At 45.8% G+C, this 18,823-nt stretch overlaps 1 protein-coding gene across 1 annotated transcript in view; it reads left to right on the plus strand.

Moving 5' to 3' along the window:
* Nucleotides 1-17,511, plus strand: part of LOC133628079 (DNA-(apurinic or apyrimidinic site) endonuclease-like) — a 34,361-nt gene extending 16,850 nt beyond the window's left edge. Inside the window, exons 3-5 of the mRNA XM_062015979.1 lie at nt 14,428-14,523; nt 15,524-15,710; nt 16,985-17,511. Of these exons, the coding sequence (XP_061871963.1) occupies nt 14,428-14,523; nt 15,524-15,710; nt 16,985-17,511 (810 nt within the window). The remainder of the gene's footprint in view (nt 1-14,427; nt 14,524-15,523; nt 15,711-16,984) is intronic.
* Nucleotides 17,512-18,823: the final 1,312 nt, after the last annotated feature.

Below are 18,823 nucleotides of genomic sequence, written 5' to 3' on the forward strand. Positions count from 1 at the left end.
GATAATGATTGCTGAGGGCAGATGTGTAGACACTGGTGCTTCCTTTCAAGGTTAGTACTTGGATCTGAGAACTGCTGGGTGCTTTCCTTTTTGGATGAGCTGCTTACACTTTCTTCCTGTCCTGTCTTTAGCTAGAATTCAGGTGCGCTCAAGTCATGCAATCAATGGGCGTTCCCCATTCCCAAAAATCATAGGTTGTGAGAATAGACAATAAAAACTGGGTGGATTCCTTGGTGTCACTCCATTTCTGCCTAATAAATAAGCTTTTGTTGGCAGCTGGTAGTTGAAACTCGTTGATAACCTATAGATACAGTTTGAGTGCTTGAAACCTGGACAGATTTCGTAATACTCCTGTTATAAACTTGTACTTCCCTTTTGTGCACTCAAGACAGCAGTTGTGGCCTCTTTCCTCATCTAGTTCTGCTTCTGCTGACTGCAGAGCCTGGATATATGCCTTACAAATCAGTTGTCAATTGGATAAGTGTTCACTGTCTCTTTTGTTTAGAACTCGGTATCATGTTGCTTTCCTTTAAGAATCTCTAGTTGCATTGTGAGAGTTTTAGGGTTTTAGTAAGTGGAAATTACCTTTCTGGTCTTCTTTTCTGTCTGCCCTCATACACTCAGCTGTATCTCAGTACTTGTGCCTAGCATGAGCCTTTGGATGAAATGCAGCCAGCATTTTGTGAATTGGTGTTCTTGATAGCTTATGTCAAGCATTTTCCGTGCAAAAAGAGGGAAGGCGTCACGCTTCCCCAGTCAGTTCTTCTAAATCTCATTGTAAGGTTGGAGACCACTTAAAATTAAGCTTGGATGATGTGAAATGCCTTAGTGGTTAGTAGCTTGACAGGTAATACTGTAGTTCACTAGTGTTCATTTAAATGGAATACCACCAAGACCTATAGATCTTGCTCTATAAACTTGTGTCCAGTCTGGACTGGGCTATGGACAGTTACCATTCATAAGGATTCATTCATTCAGGATTATTCCTAATCTTTGGAGTAATAAGAGGTCATCATCTTCTGAAATGCATGTGTACAGCAGTATTTGTCATCTCTTTAGTCTGGAAAGAGGTAGGTCATCTTCAATATGAAAACGTCTCATTAACTTAAGAAACCATCAGTTGTCTTTATAACGTATTTTATGCTTTCAGATTCTGCCTCTCCACGTTGTAAATGCAACAAACTACTTTGGTCAAAGAGTAGATCAGCAGAAGGACCAATATACAATTCTTGCTGAAGGAATTATTGGGTATTTTAAGGAACCTGGTAATAAGATTGCTGTTAAAAATGTGGAGAAGCTGGCATTTCATGGTTTATGTCAGAAAACAGTTGTTCACAGGTAAAAATGTGGATTTGTTTTGGTTTAAATTATTCATGTGCACTTTTTAATACAAAGTAGTTTAGAACTTTTACTGCTAAGTTAAAGTTAACCCACCATGAAAACTAGCAAAAAAATCTCAGCTGTACAAATTGTTTTTAAAAAGCTCTCCCATGCTGCCTGTGCTGAAGGGAAGCCAGAATGGCTCCACATACACACCACTGAACATTGTGCTGTGAAAGTTTAATCTTTTTTAGACACAAGGAGGTGAAGAAACTTTACAACTATAATAATTTTTTGTTTCCTTTCCAACTCTGAAGGGCTCAGGTGCTAGATATTTCCCCAAAAGAGAAGGAAAATATGTTCTGTAGTGTCAAAATTCACTATATAGATGAAGGCAGAACATGTCAAGTCCAAAGTTACCAGCTGCTTCACTCACCTGCCAAGTTTCAGTGTCTGCCACCTCAGGCTGGGGACTTTGTAGAGTGACACCCATTGGTAATGAACTGGAGTGGAACCCAAAGGTAATATTTATCAGATTTTCAGTGGTATGTTCTTTTATTTCTCTTTGTGTCTTATTTTCTGTAAGAAAGCAGTAATGAACTGCAAAGTTAGTTTTCAAATTTAACTCCTCATTAGTATTGACAAGAAATATCTACTATTGGCCAGATTCTGAGAAGTCAGCTTTCTTGGTTTGTTTTCCTGCAAAATCAAGTGAGATTTATGCGATCTTTTTTCTTCAGTTCTTCTGAATTCAGTATCTTCTTCCAGAAAACGTTATTGCTGCTTTTGCATCTGTGGGGATTCAACGGGGGAAGGGTAGCCTCTGTAAATGAAACTGTGTTTGAGTACTGTCCCATTCAGGAAGCTCCTTCCTTAATGAGTAACAAAATCTGGTTTTTTTTGTTTAATACTCGTGTCATGTTTAAGCTTGGAAGATTTGTTTCATTACAGTTATTGTAAAGTTAAGTTGGAATTCACCTCAAGTGCAGTGACTTTGTTTTTCCTTAGGTAACTAATTCTATTCATCAAACAGTTAAAGGAGAACTACACAAAGCGAAAGTAGTACTGCCCTTGGGAAACACAACTGGGATTGACCCAATGGGAGGTATAGAATTGCAGCATTACAAAATATTTGTATCTAAAGTCCTTTACCAAGAGCACCTGTTCTTTTCTTTGCTTCTGTCCGTTCCAAGTTCAATTTGATTCCACACGGTATTCAGGTAATACTGTTGGATAATTTACTGTGGTGGCGTCTGACCCCTGGAACAGGTTTCTCAGAGACTGTAGAGTCTCTGTCCTTGGAAATAATCAGAAGCAACCAGGATGTGGTCCTGGGCACATGATTCTAGGTGTCCCTGCTTGAGCAGGGAGTTTGGATGAAATTATCTCCAGAGGGCCATTCCAGCCACAGCCATTCTGTGGTAAACAGAGATAACTTCTCATGGCAATAATCTCAGGCATGGGATGAAATTGTTTTAATTATTGGTTTTCTCAGAGTCAACTCTTCAGGTTTTCCTGAAAAGAAAATATTAGTCAGTGCCATGTTTGTATTGTTCTGTCAGTTCCCTGGCCTGTAATAAAGGCACTGGCAAATATTCTTCTGGGTAAGACTGACTAGAAGGTGACAGCCCTCCATGCAATGAGTGTTTCCTCTGAGCATTCTCCTATTCTCCCAAAACCTTGTTGGTAGGAGATTCACTTAGAGGTGAGTTTTGCTTAAAGAGTTGGTTATTTTTTAATTGTCTGGACAAGTTCATCAGAAAGGCCACCCCTCCATCTCAGGATCATGACGTGCCTCTTGTGGCTGCTTGGTCCTGTCCAAGAGTACAGTTAGTTAGTGTTTTGGAATGTGTGATGCTGTTTTCCATCTGACCATTCAGTCCATTTCAGATGACAAATACAGTGGAAACGGGGAATTACTGGAAGTAATTCTCTTTAGCAGCTTCCTTTTCCATATGGCACATCTCAGCCTTTTTCTGATTGCTCTGCTTTTGTTCTTGTTTAGAGTTTTTCTAACTGTGTCTCCCCAGCAGTTTTCTTCTTCTATTTTGGTCTGGGAAGTTATTCTGTGTGGTGTGTATTTCAGATAACTTGTGTAATCAGGGCTCGGATTGTTTACTTGGTTGCTCTCTTGGTTGTGTTCCATGGAGTTAACTACGAGTTCCATACAACACTATTATGATGAAAAAGATGGCAATATCTGGAGAAGAATTAAACATGGGAACGTGCCTGTTGGGACATTGGGAGAAAACCAATTACTTACAGGTATCAATAAACGGGTACATGTTTAAAGCTTCACTTAGAGCAGCTTAGAGTTAGACTACTGATGAGTTATGGTTTCAACTTGGTGTGTTTTGTCATCCAAGGTCCGGGTTACCAGGCTTCCAGACTTGAAGATGTCAGTTAACGAATACGACGTTCAATCTCAGGTTTTGCCTACAGGTCTGGGAACTGACAATGCAGAACACAGAACACAACTTCAGAAGCTGTGCAGCCACATGAACATATTGGACATGCAGAAAACTTGGAGCCCTTGTAAGAGTTTACAAGGTTTTTTTGAGCATACACTTTATGAAAAAAGAATGCTACAATTAAGGAGATGTTTTCATGATTGATATTACTGACTGTGTGTTTCATTTGAACACAGAAACAATAGTGTTTGTAATATGTCTGCATTCCTGTGACTGTCTGTAGTGGGTCTGGGATGGTAGTGACTTTCCACAGCAGCTCCTGCAGTGCTGTGCTTACTGTTGATATCAATATTATGACTACCGCTCGCACAGCATCAGGGCTGTCCCTCCAGCACTCCTTCCCCCACCTTCACCAATAACTTTGGGTGGGCATGATCTTGGCACGGGCCATGGCCAGGACAGCTGACCCAGGCTGACCAAGGAGATATTCCATACCCTATGACATCAGCTCAGGAATATAAACTGCGGGAGAGGAGCAGGAAGGGGAGGCGAGATGCATTTCTGGCCTTCCCAAAGCAACCGCTACGCGTACCGCAGCCCTGCTTCTCGGGAGGTGGCCGGACATCGCTGCTGATGGGAAGTGGAGAGGAACAGCTTTATCTGCTTCTGCTTTGCTTCCCGCGCACGGCTTTGCTGCTTCTTTATTAAACTGCTTTTATCTCAACCCACGAGACTCCCATCTTATTTTCTCCCCTTCCCTGGCTTGCTGAGGAGGTGGGGGACAGAGTGGTGTGGTGGGCACCTGGCATCCAGCCAGGCTCAAACTACTACACCTACTTACCACTGTAGTTGGGGTCTGTGTACCTGCTTTCTTGTAGTGTCCACACGCAGTGGCATAACTTCTACTGGCAGCCTGTGTGTTTTCAATGGGAACTGAGCAGCCCAAGTGCAGGGGATTGGAGATAAGTCCCACAGGAAAGCAGCTGCAAATGTGACACAGTGCAAGATGATAGACTACAATGGGACCTACTTACCACTATAGGTGGAGTCTGCCTTCCTGCTTTCTTGTAGCTTCCCATACTCAGTGGTAGAGCTTAACCGACAACATGTGTTATTTCAATGGGAGCTGAGGAGTCCCAGTGAGTGGGAATGGAGATAGTTCCCTCAGGAAAGCAGCTGCAAATGTGACACAGTGCTGGCTGATAGACTACATGGGGACATCACAGCACACGTGGGCACTGCAATGGGGTTCAGTGACATTGCCGCACATGTGGTAACTGCAGAGAGACTGTGTGACATCACAGCAGACGTGGGCATGGCAAAAGTGCTCTATAACATCACATCACCTCTGGACACTCTAACAGTGCTCTGTGACATCACAGCACATGTGGGTACTGCATCCAGGCTGTGTGCCATCATCGAATCCTAGAATGGTAGGGGTTGGAACGGACCATTAGATATCATCTAGACCAACCCTCTCCCCCACAATCAAGTTCACCTAGATCAGGTCGCACAGGAATGTGTCCAGGCTTATGCTGAAGTCCTCCAAGGAAGGACACTCCACAAGCCCTGTGGGCAACCTGTTCCAGTGCTCCGTCTTCCTCTTCCGCGGACGTTTGACATCACAGCACAACTGAACACTGCAACAGTGCCCTGTGACATCACAGGACGTGTGGGCCCTGTAACAGTGCTCTGTGACATCACAGCACTCCAGGGCACTGCATGAGTCCTCTGTGACATCACAGCACAAATGGACATTGATACAGTGCTCTGTGACCTGACAGCACATCTGGGTACTACAAGAGTGCTCTGTGACATCACAGCACAGATGTGCACTGTTACAGTGCACTGTGACATTACATCTGAGTACTCAATCACTGCTCTTACATATATCAGCAACACTGGGCACTACAACAATGCTCTGTGACATCACAGCACATTTGTGACATGACAGCACATCTGGGCACTTCAATAGTGCTCTGAGACTTCACATAGTATCTGGGCACTGAAAAGACACTCTGGCATCACAGCAGACGTGGGCACTGCAACAGTGCTCTGAAACATATCACAAGAGGACATTGCTACAGTGCTCTGTGAGATCACAGCACATCTGGGAACTGCAACAGGGCTGTGTGACATCGCAGCACATCTGGGCAGTGCTACACTGCTCTGTGACATCATAGCATATCTAGGCACTGGAACAGGGCTGTGTGACATCACAGAACATCTGGACACTGCAAGAAGGGTGTTTGACATCACATCACATCTAGACACTGCCGTGGGGTTCTGTGACGTCACATCACCACTGGACACTGCAACAGTGCTCTGTGACATCACAGCAGATGTGGGTACTCAATCAGTGCTCTGATCTATAACAGCACATCTGGGCACTGCAACAGGGCTATATGACATCACTGCACATGTGGGCACTGCACCAGTTTCCTGTGAAATCACAGGACATCTGGGCACTGACATGTGTGACATCCAAGATCATTTGGGCATTGCAGAGAGACTCTGTGACACCACAGCACTTCTGAGTGCTGCAACAGTTCTCTGTGACATCACGTATGGGTTCTGTGATGTCACATCACCACTGGGCACTGCAACAGTGCTCTGTGACATAACAAGACATCTGGGAACTCAATCACTGCTCTGATATATAACAGCATATTTGGGCACTGCAGCAGTGCTGTGTGACATCACAGGATGTCTGGACAATGCAACAGGTCTGTGTGACATCACAGCACATGTGGGCACTGCAACAGTTTCCTCTGAAATGACAGGACACCTGGGCACTGACGTGTGACATCCAAGATCATTTGGGCATTGCAGAGAGACTCTGACACCACAGCACTTCTGAGTGCTGCAACAGTTCTCTGTGACATCACATCTGGGAAGTGCAACAGGGCTGTACACCTGGCTGTGTGACATCACAGCACATCTGGGAACTGCAGTGGGACTCTCTTACATCCAGCACATCTGGGCACTGCAACAGGGCTCTGTGACATCACAGCACATGTGGGTACTGCAACAGGACTCTGTGACATTGCAGTACATTTGGGAATTGCAGAGAGGCTGCGTGACATCACAACTCATCTGGGTACTGCTACAGTGCTCTGTGACATCACAGCAGACATGGGCATGGCAACAGTTCTCTATAACATCACATCACATCTGGACGCTGCAATAGTGCTCTGTGACATTGCAGCACATTTGGGAATTGCAGAGAGGCTGCGTGACATCACAACTCATCTGGGTACTGCTACAGTGCTCTGTGACATCACAGCACATCTGGGTACTGCATCCAGGCTGTGTGACATCATAGAATGATAGAATGGTAGGGGTTGGAACGGACCATTAGAGATCATCTAGACCAACCCCCTTCCCCACAATCAAGTTCATATACTGCACTTCACAGCCTGTTCAGGGTTTTTTCCAAGAGGAAGTAAATACTTATACACATCTTGTTTTCCCATCACATGCATGTTTGGATTTGGTTCAGGAACCTCATAGGGTTTTCCATACATACTTACTGACATTCCTCTTCGAGCTTTCACTCTTATTTTTGTAGCAATGCAAGTGGAAGTGCCTGAGGCCATTTCAATTCAGCGTCCTGACAGATTTTTCTAATCTCTCTTTTTAGGGTCTGATTCATTCTTTCCACTTTTCCACTCAATTGCTGTCTCCAAGGGGCATGTAAATCCCAGGAAATTCCTAGGACTTTGCTTACCTCTTGTACCACATTGGCCACAAAATGTGGTCCTCTGTCTGAAGATATTCCAAATGGAACTCCAAACCTTGGGATAATTTCTTGCAGGAGCCATTTAACTGTTTCCGTAGCCTGATTGGTGCGCCAGGGAAAGACTTCTGGCCATCCTGAAAAGGTGTCAACCCCAACCAACACATATTTATATCCATTGCATTTAGGTAATTCTGTAAAATCAATTTGCCAATAATCTCCTGGTTCCACTCCAATTTTTATTTTGCCCATCTGTACCCTTTTTTTTTACTATTGGATTGTTCTTTAAACAAATTTCACATTTCACAATTACTCATTTGGCCATTTCCAACATTTTATTGATATTACACTTCTTTTCAGAAGCTGAGTCATAGCTTCTGCACCCCAATGACACTCCCTGTGCTTTGTTTGCAAAATCTCTCTCATGACTAAGGGAGGCAATACTACCTGACCTGTACTTGTCGTCCACCATCCTTCTGAATTTTTCTCTGCATTTAGTAACTCAGACAATTTCTCATCCTCCCCGGAATGTTTTGGTGGCTCCTTAGGAAGCGCTACTGTTCTGGTGGGGATGATTGCCATTTGTGAGACTGTGTGTTGTGCTATTTTACTCTCCTTGAGTTCCCTGTCTGATGTGCTTTACAGTGCCTGATTGCTGCTTGAACTGGTTCCTGCACTGCCACTAACAGTTGCAAGATTTCCTTTTGATGCTTATTGTTTGTTCCCTGGGAAGACAGTAGTCCTCTTTCTTTCCACAGGGTGCCCTGGACCTGACTACTCCAAAAGCATATTTTGAATCAGTCCAAATACTAACTCGTTTTCCTTTACTGAATTCCAAAGCACTTGTCAATGCAATTAGTTCTGCCTTCTGTGCAGAAGTTGTGCTTGACAATGCATCTGCTTCTATTATCATGTTTTCAGTTGTTACCACATATCCTGCGTGGCGCGTTCCATTCATGACGAAGCTGCTGCCACCTGTGAACAGTTCCCATTCAGGGTTTTCAAGAGGATCATCCTTCAGGTCCTCTCTGCTGGAATATGTATGTTCAATGGTTGCAATGCAGTCCTGTTCCAGTTGTTGCTCTTCCTGTGAAGTGCTCAGAAACACTGCAGGATTTAGAAGGTGAGTTGTTTTCAACACCACATCATCCTGCTCAGGGAGAATTACCTGGTATTTCATCATTCGGCTCGGGGATAACCAGTGTCCCCCCTTTTGCTCCAAGACTGTGGTTACCATATGTGGGACACAGACTGTAACAGTCCTTCCCAAGGTCAGCTTTCTTGCTTCTTGGATCAGTGTGACAGTTGCACCTACTGCTCGCAGGCAGGAAGGTCATCCCTTGCTCACCAAGTCCAGTTGTTTGGAAAAATATCCCACCAGTCTCTTCCAGCTTCCTAGTTTCTGTGTCAGAACTCCTAGAGACAAATGCTGGTTTTCATGAACAAATAACTGAAAGTCTTTGGTTCAGTCTGGCAAGCCTAAGGCTGGGGCTGTCAGCAGAGCTATTTTAAGCTTCCGGAAAGCTTCCTGCTGTTCTTTGCCCCATGTAAAAGGGGTAGATTTTTGGGCTTCATATAAGGGTTTGACTATAAGACCATAATCCATGATCCAGAGCCTGCACCATCCCGTCATTCCCAAAAATGCCCATAACTCATGCAGAGTGTGTGGCTCCAGAATAGCACAAATCGCTTCCTTTCCATTTGTGCCCAGCCTCCGTTCTCCTTTTGAAATTTCAAGGCCCAAATAGATCACTGTTTGGCTGCTATTTGAGCTTTTTCTTTTGATACCTTGTACCCGTTTAATCCCCAAAAGTTTAAAAGTTCAATGTTACCTGTATGCAGGCTGACCTTTCCCTTGTGGCAATTAGGGTGTCATCCACATATTGGAGAAGCAGATGCTCTGGTCTCGGTTTCACTGTCGTTTCATTAGTCCAGAGTTCCAGTTCTTTTGCTAGTTGTCTTCCAAAGATAGTCGGGCTGTTCTTGAATCCTTGGGGTAGCCGTGTCCATGTTAACTGCACCTTGCGTCCTGTTTGGGGCTTTCCCACTCAAAAGCAAATAGTTTACGACTTTCCTTTTCCAAAGGGATACAAAAGAAAGCATCTTTTAAATCAAGCACTATAAACCACTGATCATTTTCTCTCAGAGCTGTGAGTAAGGTATATAGATTTGCTACAACTGGATGTGTATCTTTCACAATCTGATTTATGGGCCTTAAGTCCTGAACTAACCTATACTCTCCATTCAGTTTCCGTACTGGTAAAATAGGTGTGTTATCCTCTGACTGATATTCTTCTAGAATTTGACATTTCAGAAATTTGTCAATTGGTACTTTTAATCCTTGTTTTGCCTCAGGTTTTATTGGGTATTGTCTCACCCTGACCGATTTTACTTTTTTTTTAATTTCAATTTTTACTGGTTGTGTCAATTGTGATTTTCCTGGAATCTCAGTTTCCCACACCATTGGGATCGCTGCATTCTCCACTTCTGGAGGTAATTCTAGCACCTTTAGTTTTTCTTTTATCATCAATATTTGTCCTGTCTTTGACGCAAATATTTTTAGTAACAAGTCTCCGTTTTCAAAGACAATTTGTGCATTTAATTTAGACAAGTCCCTCCCCATCAGGGGTATGGGACATTCTGGAACATACAAAAATTCATATGTTATCACTTTATTGCCAAATTGTAAATTTAAGGGTTGCAAAAATGGACCATTTTCCTTTTTCCCTGTGGCTCCCGCAATATTTGCAGTTTTAGTTCCTTTTGTGCCTCTACATGTATTTAAAACTGAATGCATTACTCCCATGTTTATTTTGGGTTCTGTTCTCTGTTGGGGTTTTTTTTTCCTTTTTTTTGGTGGGGTTTTTTTCCTCTTTTTTGTTTTTTTTTTATCTTTCTCACTTTATCTGGATGCTCCTTATAGTATTGATCAGTTGATTTTTTCTCAGAGAATTAAATCAGAAGGTGAGAAAGGCACTTTCATGTGTACTGGTTCACCCTGCCCAACCCCTTGCCTTAATGGGGCAATTATATGCTGTTTGACTTTAGAATTTAAGGGGATCTTTAAGGTGGTTATTAAATGAGTACAGCATTGAGTGCTCATGGACACCAATGAGGAAGATTCCGTGTCAGAGTCCTCATTTTTCCACATTACTATTATCTGAACAGGGCTGGGAGCCCTCCCTAGAACCAGCCCTCCAGGATGTATCCTTGTCAGGTTGCTGGGTCCCTGTTCAGGTTCATGTTGGGGAGCGGGTAAGTGAGAGGGGGTGTATATATTGGAACAGATCTTCCCCCTTAAGGGTCAAATGTTTAAGACACATTTTTGCTGCAGTGCATGGGGAGCAATGGTTTTGAAGCTTTTGTTTTTCTACTGTGAGTGACATTACCCAATTTGTTCATTGAGATTAAAGTCCTCTGGAGAGCCTGTTCCAGTGCTTCACCTTCCTCTTCCGTGGACGTTTGACATCACAACACATCTGAACACGGCAACAGTGCTCTGTGACATCACAGGATGTGTGGGCCCTGTAACAGGGCTCTGTGAAATCACAGCACTCCACGGCACTGTAAGAGTGTTCTGTGACATCACAGCACAAATGGACATTGTTACAGTGCTCTGTGACCTTACAGCACATCTGGGCGCTGCAAGAGTGCTCTGTGACATCACAGCACATCTGGGAACTGCAGTGGGAGTCTGTTACATCCAGCACATCTGGGCACTGCAAGAGTTCTCTGCGACATCACATCTGGGAAGTGCAACATGGCTGTGTGATATTGCAGCACATGTTGGTACTGCAACGGGGCTCTGTCATTGCAGCACACGTGGGAATTGCAGAGAGGCTGTGTGACATCACAGCTCATCTGGGCACTGCTACAGTGCTCTGTGAAATCACAGCAGACGTGGACACGGCAACAGTGCTCTATAACATCACATCACCTCTGGACATCACAGCATATCTAGGCACTGGAACGGGGCTGTAGGACATCACAGAAAATCTGGGCACTGCAACAAGAGTGTTTGACATCACGTCACATCCAGACACTGTCGTGGGGCTCTGCGACGTCCTAGTACTAGGCACTGCAACAGTGCTCTGTGACATCACAGCACATCTGGGAAAGGCAACAGTGCTCTGTGAAATCACAGAACATGTGTGCACTGCAACAGGACTGTGTAACACAGCAGCACATGTGGGCTTTGGAGCAGGGCTGTGTGACATGACAGCACATCTGGGCACTGCAAGAGTGCTCTGTGACATCACAGGACGTCTGGACACTGGACACACAGTGCTCTGAGATTTCACACAATATCTGGGCACTGAAACGAGACTCTGTGACATCACAGCAGACGTGGGCATGGCAACAGTTCTCTATAACATCACATCACCTCTGGATGCTGCAACAGTGCTCTGTGACATCACAGCACATCTGGGTACTGCATCTAGACTGTGTGACATCATAGAATCCTAGAGTGGTAGGGGTTGGAAGGGACCATTAGAGATCATCTAGACCGACCCTCTCCCCCAGAATTCAGTTCACCTAGATCAGGTCGCACAAGAACGTGTCCAGGCTTGTGCTGAAATCCTCCAAGGAAGGAGACTCCACAAGCCCTCTGGGCAGCCTGTTCTGCAGGGTTTCTTTTTCTTTGTGCAGGGGTTCTTCTTTGTTGCGCGAAACAGGAGTGACCAGACACCAATCTGATGTGCATCAGCTCCAATTTATTGTCACATCATCATCAATTATATACCTTTTCCAAATGCTTTGTACGTGCCACAATTCATGGCAAATAGTTAATACTAAGCATCACGCACTATGCATAAGGCCTCAAAGTTTCCTTTTGGTAAGAACTTAAACACCAACCTCACTGTGTTTAAAAACCATCCTTATTGTGCATAAAACATCAGCCTTGTGTCTAAAATATCACCCCATCTGTTCAACCTTCAGTTAGTTTTCTCTCACACTATGTTTATGCTTACCTTACGTTTAGTTACCTTTATATTATTGTTAGTTACATATGTTACAATTAGTCAAGTACAGTCAATCATACAATGCTAAATTGAATGCTCTATTCAGTCCTCTAACAACGCTTGGTTTAATGTCCTGTCCTATCTTCTTGCTTTGACCTTGTTTCTGTTACAATTTGCTGTTTTGGTTTTCCCCTTGCTCAAGCTTGCTATGGATGTGGATGAGGAGGTGCAAGCCGGTCCATCACAACTTTATCCGTCCATAATTAACCTCAACTCCCATTGAAAAAATACAAACTGTCGGTAGAAGTTATACCACTGTGTATGACAGCTACTAGAAAGCAGGAAGGCAGACCCCAGCTACAGTCGTATAAGGGTCCAATTGTAGACTATCAGTCAGCACTGTGTCCCAATTAAAGCTGCTTTCCTGAGGGAGTTAGCAAATAACCCACACTCTTGGCCTCGTCAGCTCCCTTTGAAAATATATGATTTGAGAAGAAGTTACGCCACTGCGTATGGGATGTACAAGAAAGCAGGAAGGCAGACCCAAAGTACAGTAGTAAGTAGGACCCTGTGTAGTCTATCAGCCAGCACTGTGTCACATTTGCAGCTTCTTTCCTGTGGGAGGTATCTTCAATCCCACATTCTTTGTCTCCTCATCTCCCATTGAAAAAATACATGTGTTTATTAAGGTATACCACTGAGTATGGGAGCTACAAGAAAGCAGGAAGGCAGACCCCAGCTACAGTAGTAACTAGGTCCCCATGCAGTCTATCAGCCAGCACGGTGTCACATTTGCAGCTGCTTTCCTGTGGGAGCTATCTTCAATACCACAGTTTTTATCCTCATCTCCCATTGAAAAAATACATGTTGTCGGTTAAGTAATAGACTTATAGAGGGTGAGAGGCGCCAGTATAAACCAGTATGGACCAGTACGGGCCTGGTGCGGCTCCCAGTAACTCCCAGTTACCCCCAAATCACCTCCCAGTCGCTTCTAGTAGCTCCCAGTCACTCCCAGTAACCCAGAACCCCCTCTCAGTAGCTTCCAGTAACTCCAAAGCCCCTCCCAGTAGCTCCAAGGAGCTCACAGTCAACCCAAACCCCCCTCCCAGTAACTCCCAGTGACTCCCAGTAGCTCCCAGTAGCTCCCAGTGACCCAAAACCTTTCTCCCAGTAACTTCCAGTTTTTCCCAGTAGCTCCCAGTGACTCCCAGTAACAACTAGTGACCCACAAACCCCCTCCCAGTAGCTCCCAGTAACTCCCAGTGACCCCAAACCCCCTCTCAGTGTCTCCCAGTAGCTCCCAGTGACTCCCAGTGACCCCAAACCTCCTCCCAGTGATTCCCAGTTGCTCCCAGTGACCCCCAAACCCCCTCCCAGTCCCTTCCAGTAGCTTCCAGTGGCTTCCAGTGACGCCAAACCCCCTCCCAGTCCCTCCCAGTAGCTCCCAGTGACCCACAAACCCACTCCCAGTCCTTCCCAGTTGCTCCCAGTAACTCCCAGCGACCCACAAACCCCCTCCCAGTGATTCCCAGTGACTCTCAGTGACCCCAATCCCCCTCCCAGTAACTCCCAGTAGCTCCCAGTAACTCCAAGTGACCCCAACCCCCCCCAAACCACCCCAACCCTCTTCCCAGTCCCTCCCAGTAATTCCCAGTGCCCTCCCAGTACAAACCATACCATCAAGTGCCCCAAAACCACCCCAAATCCCCCTTAAACCACCCCAAATCCCCCCAAACCTCCCCAAACCACCCCAAATCCACCCCAACCCCCCTTCCCAGTCCCTCCCAGTAACTCCCAGTGCCCTCCCAGTACAAACCAGTACCGTCAAGTGCCCCAAAACCACTCCAAATCCCCCTTAAACCACCCCAAAACCACCCCAAACCACCCCAACCCCCACCCCCAAACCACCCCAACCCCCTTCCCAGTCCCTCCCAGTAAGTTCCAGTGGCCTCCTAGTTTCTCCTAGTGACCTGTACGTGTCCCCCCCCCGCCCTGGGACACGGCGGAAGACGGGCGAAGGTTCAACTTCAAGGTGACGTCGTGGAACGTGGCCGGTCTCAGGGCCTGGGTGAAGAAAGGAGGCCTGGAGGTGGGTTAAACTGGGCTGAAACTGGGCCAGACTGGGGCGCCTCAGAGAAATGGGGCTGGAAAGGACTCAAAAAGTGGGGATTTTGACCCAAAAATGGGGTGAAAAAGGTTCAAAATGGTGGCTGAAATGAGGGAAAACGGGGCAAAATGGAGCCATAATGAGGCCAAAATGGGCCAAAATGAGCCCAAAATGGGTAAAAATGAGCCCAAAATGAAGCTAAAAATGGGTCTTGAAGTGGTTGAGAAGTTGGTTCAAAGGAAGGGAATGAAAATGGGCCAAAAATGAGGGATTTTGACCCAAAAATGGGGTGAAAAAGGCTCAAAATGGCGGCTGAAATGGGCCTGAAATGAGGTAAAATTGGGCAAAATGAGGCCAAAATGGGTCAAAATGGGTCAAAATGAGCCCAAAATGGAGCTGAAAATGGATCTTGAAGTGGTTGAGAAATTGGTTCAAAGGAAGGGAATGAAAATGGGACAAAAATGAGGGATTTTGACCCAAAAATGGGGTGAAAAAGGCTCAAAATGGGCCCAAAATCGGCCTGAAATGAGGTAAAATTGGGCAAAATGAGGCGAAAATGGGTCAAAATGAGCCCAAAACGGAGCTGAAAATGAAACTGAAAATGATTTAAAAATTGGTTAAAGAATGGAACTTAAAATGAGCCAAAAATGGCCCAAAATAACCCCAAAATTCCTCAAAATGGCTCCAACAAAGGTCTAAAAATGGTGCCTGAAATGGATGAAAAAAGCCTTAAAAAACCACTTAAAAGTGACTCAAAATCACTGAAAATGACCCGAAATGACCCAAAAAAACCTCTTAAACACAGATTCAAAGAAATGACTCAGAAAATGACCCAAAAGTGCCTCAGAACGACCTAAAAATGCCTCAAAACCCCCCCACGAAATGGCGCCTGCCAAGAGACTCAACATGACGCCTGAAACGGGCTCAAAACGGCCCCGAAACCGCCTCAAACCGCCCCAAAACCTCCCTTCCCCCCCCCCAGTGGGTCCAGGCCGATGCCCCCGACGTCCTTTGCCCCCAGGAGACCAAATGTGGGGCCGAGTCGGTGCCAGAGGAGCTACGGAGCCTCGGGGCCTTCCCTCACCAGCACAGCCCCAGCGACCGGCCCAGCTACAGCGGCGTGGGGCTGCTCAGCAGGACCAAACCCCTGGCTGTCACCTATGGCATGGGTGAGTAGCCAAAGCTGGGGTGTTGCTGGCCGTTTCCAGGCCCTGGGTGGCCACCACAGGCTCGCGGGAGACATTTTGAGGCCTTCAGTGGCCATTTGGGGCCTTAAGTAGCCATTTTGAGGCCTTAAGTGGCCATTTGGGGCCTTCAGTGGCCATTTTCAGGCCTTAAGTTGCCATTTGGGGCTCTCAGGAGCCATTTTGAGGCCTTAAGTGGCCATTTGGGGCTCTTAATGGCAACCAGAAGCTCTCAGGAGCCATTTTGAGGCCTTAAGTGCCATTTGGGGCCCTTCAGTGGCCATTTTGGGCCTTAAGTGGCCATTTGGGGCCCTTTAGGAGCCATTTTTAGGCCTTAAGTGGCCATTTGGGGCCCTCAGGAGCCATTAAAGCCACAAAAGTGACGTTTTAGGCCTCTAAAGCCTCTTTTTAGGCCTCTAAAGTGACTCTTTAGGCCAGTAAAATGACTTTTTAGGCCAAAAAGTGACTTTTTGGGCCTCTAAATTGACTTTTTGGCCTCTAAAGTGACTTTTTAGGCCTCTAAAGCCCCTTTTTGGGCAATAAAATGACTTTTTGAGCCATTAAAGTGACTCTTTAGACCTCTAAACCCTCTTTTTAGCTACTGTCTTTTTAGACCTCTAAAGGGACTTTTTGGCCACTAAAGTGACTTTTTGGGCCTCTCAAGCCCCTTTTTGACCTCTAAAGTGACTTTTTCGGCCTCTAAAGCCCCTTTTTGAGCTGCTAAAGCCCCTTTTTGACCTCTAAAGCCCCTTTTTGGGCCCGTAAAGTGACTTTTTTGGCCACTAAAGGACCTTTTTGGCTACTAAAGTGACTTTTTGAGCCACTAAAGTGTATTTTTAGGCCACTGGACCCCATTTTTGACCTCTAAAGTGACTTTTTGAGCCTCTAAAGTGACTTTTTAGGCCTCTAAAGCCCCTTTTTGGCCACTAAAGTGACTTTTTGGGCCACTAAAGCCCCTTTTTGAGCTACTAAAGTCCCTTTTTAGGTACAAAAGTGACTTTTTAGGCCTCTAAAGTCCCTTTTTGGGCCACTCAAGCCCCTTTTTGAGCCAATAAATCCCCTTCTTGACCTCTAAAGTGACTTTTTCGGCCTCTAAAGTCCCTTTTTAGGCCTCTAAAGTGACTTTTTGAGCCACTAAAGTGCCTTTTTAGGCCATTAAAGTTGATTTTTGAAGACTAAAGTGACTTTTTGGGCCTCTAAAGCCCCTTTTTAGGCCCCTAAAGCCCCTTTTTATCCCCGTCTGTGTGTCCCCTTGCCAGGTGACCCCGAGCTGGATGCCGAGGGCCACGTGCTGACGGCCGAGTTCCCTGCCCTGCGCGTCGTTTGCATCTACGTGCCCAACTCCGGGCGAGGCCTGGGCCGCCTGAGCTTCCGGCAGGCCTGGGACGAGCGCTTCCGCTCCTTCGTGTCCCAGCTGGACCGGTCCAAACCGGTCGCCATCTGCGGCGACCTCAACGTCGCCCACCAGTCCTTGGACCTGAGGAACCCGTCGGGGAACAAGAGGAGCCCCGGGTTCACGCGGGAGGAGAGGGAGGCGTTCGGGGAGCTGCTGGGGGCGGGCTTCCTCGACAGCTTCCGGGTGTTTAACCCCTTGCTGCCCAACGCCTTCACCTTCTGGACCTACCTGAGCGGGGCCAGGGCCAGGAACATGGGCTGGAGGCTGGATTACTGCCTGTGGTCCCAGAGGGGCAGGAAGGATCTGTGCGACAGCAGGATCGAGCAGCGGGCCCAGGGCAGCGACCACTGTCCCGTGGGGATCTACCTGGCGCTGGAGGGGGCAGGCTGAGGGGCAAAAATGGGGCGGGAATGGGGCAAAAATTGGTCAAAATGGAGGGAAATGGGGGGAAATGGGGCAGAAATGGGGGGAAATGGGGTGGAAATGGGGCAGAAATGGGGCAAAATGGGGTGGAAATGGGGCAAAATGGGGGGAAATGGCTCAAAAATGGCTGAAAATGGGGGGAAATGGGTCAAAAATGGCTGAAAGTGGGATAAAATTGGAGGATAATGGAATAAATGGGTCAAAAATGGGTCAAAATGGGTAAAAAATGGAATAAATGGGGTCAAAAATGGGTCAAAAATGGGGGGAAATGGGTCGAAATGGGTCAAAAATGGGTCAAAAATGGCTGAAAGTGGGATAAAATTGGAGGATAATGGAATAAATGGGTCAAAAATGGGTCAAAATGCATCAAAATGGGATAAAACTGGGAGATACTGGGATAAATGGGGGGAAATGGGTCAAAAATGAGTCAGAAATGGCTGAAAATAGAGGGAAATGGGTCAAAAATGGGGGGAAATGGGTCAAAAATGGCTGAAAGTGGGATAAAATTGGAGGATAATGGAATAAATGGGTCAAAAATGGGTCAAAATGGGTAAAAAATGGGGGAAAATGGAATAAATGGGGTCAAAAATGGGTCAAAAATGGGGTAAAAATGGGTGAAAAATGGGGGGAAATGGGTCGAAATGGGTAAAAAATGGCTGAAAGTGGAATAAAATTGGAGGATAATGCAATAAATGGGTCAAAAATGGGTCAAAATGGGTCAGAAATGAGTCAAAATGGGTAAAAAATGGCTGAAAGTGGGATAAAATTGGGGGATAATGGAATAAATGGGGTCAAAATGGGTCAAAATGGGTCAAAAATGGTTGAAAGTGGGATAAAACTGGGGGACAATGAGATAAATGGGGTCAAAAGGGGTGAAAGGTGTGTGAGAGGTGAGTGCGGACAGTGAGTCCCGCCATAAGCGAGGTCAGGGCCAGGAACGTGGGCTGGAGACTGGGGAAATGGGTCGAAAATGGAGGGAAATGGGGCAAAAATGCGTCAAAATGGGGGGAAATGGGGCAAAAATGGGACAAAAATGGGTCAAAATGGGGGAAAATGGGGCAAAAATGCGTCAAAAATGGGAGAAAAATGGCTGAAAATGGGGGGAAATGGGTCAAAATTTGGGGGAAAATGGGGGGAAATGGGGCAAAAATGGGTCAAAATGGGGGGAAATGGGTTGAAAATGGGTCAAAATGGCTGAAAATGGGAAATGGGTCAAAAATGGAGGGAAATGGGTCAAAAATGGGTCAAAAATGGGTAAAAATGGGAAGAAATGGGTCAA

Source organism: Colius striatus, chromosome 28, assembly GCF_028858725.1.
Source record: "Colius striatus isolate bColStr4 chromosome 28, bColStr4.1.hap1, whole genome shotgun sequence".
Lineage (NCBI taxonomy): Eukaryota > Metazoa > Chordata > Aves > Coliiformes > Coliidae > Colius > Colius striatus.